This window comes from Juglans microcarpa x Juglans regia, chromosome 3S (genome assembly GCF_004785595.1).
Source record: "Juglans microcarpa x Juglans regia isolate MS1-56 chromosome 3S, Jm3101_v1.0, whole genome shotgun sequence".
Taxonomy (NCBI): domain Eukaryota; kingdom Viridiplantae; phylum Streptophyta; class Magnoliopsida; order Fagales; family Juglandaceae; genus Juglans; species Juglans microcarpa x Juglans regia.
The window spans coordinates 11,641,838-11,645,349 of NC_054599.1; the positions used below are offsets into that span (position 1 = coordinate 11,641,838).

At 39.0% G+C, this 3,512-nt stretch overlaps 1 protein-coding gene across 1 annotated transcript; it reads right to left on the reverse strand.

Moving 5' to 3' along the window:
- Nucleotides 1-325: 325 nt before the first annotated feature.
- On the reverse strand, nucleotides 326-2,877 carry LOC121258752 (zinc finger protein SHOOT GRAVITROPISM 5-like). The gene is made up of 3 exons (XM_041160292.1): nucleotides 2,414-2,877; nucleotides 1,918-2,317; nucleotides 326-1,243 (listed from the first exon to the last, which is right to left on the reverse strand). The coding sequence occupies exons 1-3, from the start codon at nucleotides 2,520-2,522 to the stop codon at nucleotides 514-516; spliced, it is 1,239 nt and encodes a 412-aa protein (XP_041016226.1). The 5' UTR covers nucleotides 2,523-2,877; the 3' UTR covers nucleotides 326-513.
- Nucleotides 2,878-3,512: the final 635 nt, after the last annotated feature.

Below are 3,512 nucleotides of genomic sequence, written 5' to 3' on the forward strand. Positions count from 1 at the left end.
TGCTATTGGAAGGTGTAAATTCTCTCTATTCACCGCATTGGGCCCCTAGTCTCACTCAAGAAAGAGAATTACTTTAGATATCGTTTGGCTACACAAATGAGATGAGATAAGATAAAAGTTGAATAAAATATTGTTAGAATATAATTTTTTAATATAATTTTTGTTTTGAAATTTGAAAAGTTGAATTGTTTATTATATTTTATGTGATAATTGAGAAAATTATAATGATTATATCAGATGGGATAGTTTCATCTGTCTTGGTAACCAGATCATGCCTTAATTATTTAAGCCTTGAAGTCAGAATGCATATATAAAACAGTACTCATTTTAATCGACAATACCCCAAACAATATTGGTCAGACTCAAAACACTAGTACTTGATGCATGCAGCTAGGATAAAATTCATACTTTTTTAGAGGGGATGGACGATTATGGAAGCTTCTTTGAATACAAATTAAAGACAGAGTTGCTTGTTTACATGGTTGCAAGGTCATATATATTGCGCCCAATATTTCATTCTCCTTCCCCTTGTGTCATGGCCGACGACACATAACTGACAGCATGGGAGGTCTCCACGGACGGTGCGGCAACCATGGATGCCTGGAATTTTTGCTTGCATGCCTGGCAAGTGATTTGCAACATCGTACTGCAGCTGGCTTTCTTGGTTGCTTGATCTTTTAGTAACTGCGCCTTTTCGAGCTCGGCCTGCGCATTTTGCCTTATCGTCTTGGCCTTTGTAAACTCAAGTTCAGCGAGCTCAATTTCTCGCTTCGCTTCTCGCCTGGTTTCCTCTGAGTAGGCCTTTTCAGCGATGGCCAACTTTAGCTCCTCCTTTTCAGATTCGTTTACCCTCGTGACTTCCCAAGTAGGCTTATTTGATTCATTTTTCTCGCTGCCATCACATGAACCTATCGAAAGATTCAAATGGGTGGCGCAAGTATCATCCGAATTTCGCAACGAGAGGGCTCTAGGTGAAAGTAAGAGTTGAAGTTCCAAATTATGGTTCCGTTCGGAAGTGGAGTGTAGATTTTTTTGATCCGAGCTTAAGGAAGCAGGTACTTCAGCCGGCTTTGACATTAGAGAACCAGGCAACAGGGTTGTGCTAATATTATTGGTGTCGCTAATTGATGGGCTGGTGCTCGATGCTGTTCGAGATGAGCAGGCCGGTTGCAGTGATTGTATTTCAGCCGGCCGAGCTTCCCTGACCGTGCAAGCGTCTTGGTGCTCAATGAAACTCTCTACCCTGCAAGGAATTAAGAAATGAAAAATTCGGCAAAAAAAAAAATAATAATAAATAAATAAACAATGAAGACTCCTAAATGTAGGGTTGCCAAGAAAAAAACTAATATAAAATATTTGACCAAGAATCTATCGTACTATATATCAGGATACTAGGTTATTAGAACATTATTAAAAAAGCTTTTTGATAAGGGAAATCAAACGGGGTATGCTTGTGTAAAAAATGGCCGTTTGAACTTTGATGTTGTGGATAAGGGGTTGTTTAGCCTTTGCAAACTGTCATCGAAAGCAGCGGTACACTGGCCTTCAAGTTCCAATGGTGGGTCTGGATCCCATACAAAGAGAGGCATCATACAAAGGTGGCACGAGGTCATGAACCAGAGACTATTATTCTTCCATATGGGACTCCTCGATCGACCCGATTTTCAAAAAAAAAATAAATCAGCTATATAAGAACCACGAACAGCCCAAAAAAGATAAAACCCTTGTAAATTCAGTATATGCGTAGAATTGTAACACATCCTTCTTACGAGGATTTTAGGGCTTGAATGAAGTATGGCCAATAAAGTTCAAATTTGAAATGTTTTAAAATTAGTAAACAATATATAATCTAATTAGTCAAAGAAAAATGATATTTGGTGAATCGGAAAAACTGAAAAAAGAAGAAGAAGAAGAAACCTGGAAAACACACGGCCACAATCACACGAGTGGCCTCTAGTACCACAGGTTTTGAGGTGGGCTTTGTAATCGGATTGAACAGCATATCCTTTGGAGCATTTCTCACACACCCACTGCTTGTGATTGCCATGCTTCCTTCTGAAATGCTTCTTGATTCCTACAAGATCACCAAGGGCGTGCCCTGGGTCATGGTGCAAACAACTAGGTTCGGGGCACACAAAAACCCTCTTCTTCACCTCCTGTGTCTCCCTCTTAAGCAATTTCCATGGCACCCTGTGCCTTCGTCTATGCATCTGCAAATTTTGGTCTCTTTGGAACCCTCGGTTGCAGATCTCACACACATATCGGGTTGATTCCAATAATGTTTTGGGAGAGAGAGACACAACTACGGCATCTGGATCTACATGAGAACCAAAAAATTTTGAATGAAGACAAATAAAAAAGGAACCGAAATTAAAAGGATTGAGAAAGGCGAGGTTGTATAAAGTTCTCTTACCTGGTGTGCCTGCTGGTCTTCTTTTTCTTTTATTAGTGACCCCATTCTCTTGGGAAGCAAAAGCATCAGAAGAAGATGGAGCGCCAGAAGCAGCAGCGTTGTCTAGCATGAGTGGATTTTGTCTCTTTTTGGTCACTATATGGTGGGGATGGTTATACAAGCTAGCGATCCCTACCTGTACAGATAGCTGGTGTAGTTGGAGAAGTGAGCTCCCTGCTTTACTCCTAGAAGAAAGAATATTGGTAGAGAGAGAGAGAGAGAGAGAGAGGAAAAGCTCTGGCTTTCTGCAGTCAGCTTTCTTTAAGCTTTAAGTGATAGCTTTTCTTCTCTTTTTCTTCCCGTGAGCTTTCTTGCTTTGTTCTTTCATTGACCCCCACCTTGAGCAGGTCTGGTTGAGGCACGTCTTGTATCGTATAAAGTTCTCAACAGGAAACTAGAAAGAGTAAGATAGAGAGAGAGAGAGAGAGAGAGAGAGAGAGAGAGAAGGGGTGGTTACCCAATCTCATTTGCTTGAAACTTTAAGCCCTACATAAGAGAATTTAGACAGAAACAGACAAACATCCATAAGAAAACAATCAGTCATTGTACATTCACGACACTGTAATTTGCTCGAATAAAATGCAGGCCATAGCCGCCATACCTCAATTACACACCTAAGGTAGTTCACGGCCTCTTCACGTGACCCTTCTCTATCGGTGCAAAAAGCTTTGAGCTGAAAGGAGTAAAATACTAACGTATGAGTTTGGATTATCAAAGTTAGCTGCTTCTGATGATGGCAATCAAAAGCAGACTGTGTCCTGGAGCAGCATTGTTATTAGACACTTCAAATAATGCGCTCTGTATAATCATTTCTTGTTCTTCCAAGTTTCAACTCGGGTTAAATATTAAAATTAATATTCGGCATTTTTTTTTTTATCAATATTGGGTATTTTTTAAACAGTTGATACTATAATTTTTTGGTACTTTTACTTTATATAATTTCAATTTTAATTAAAGTAAGTTTTACTAAAATTTTTATAGTTAAAAGTACTCACGTGCCACATGTCATGAAAAGTAAATATTTAAAAAATTAAAAATAAAACAAAACTTGAAAAAAAAC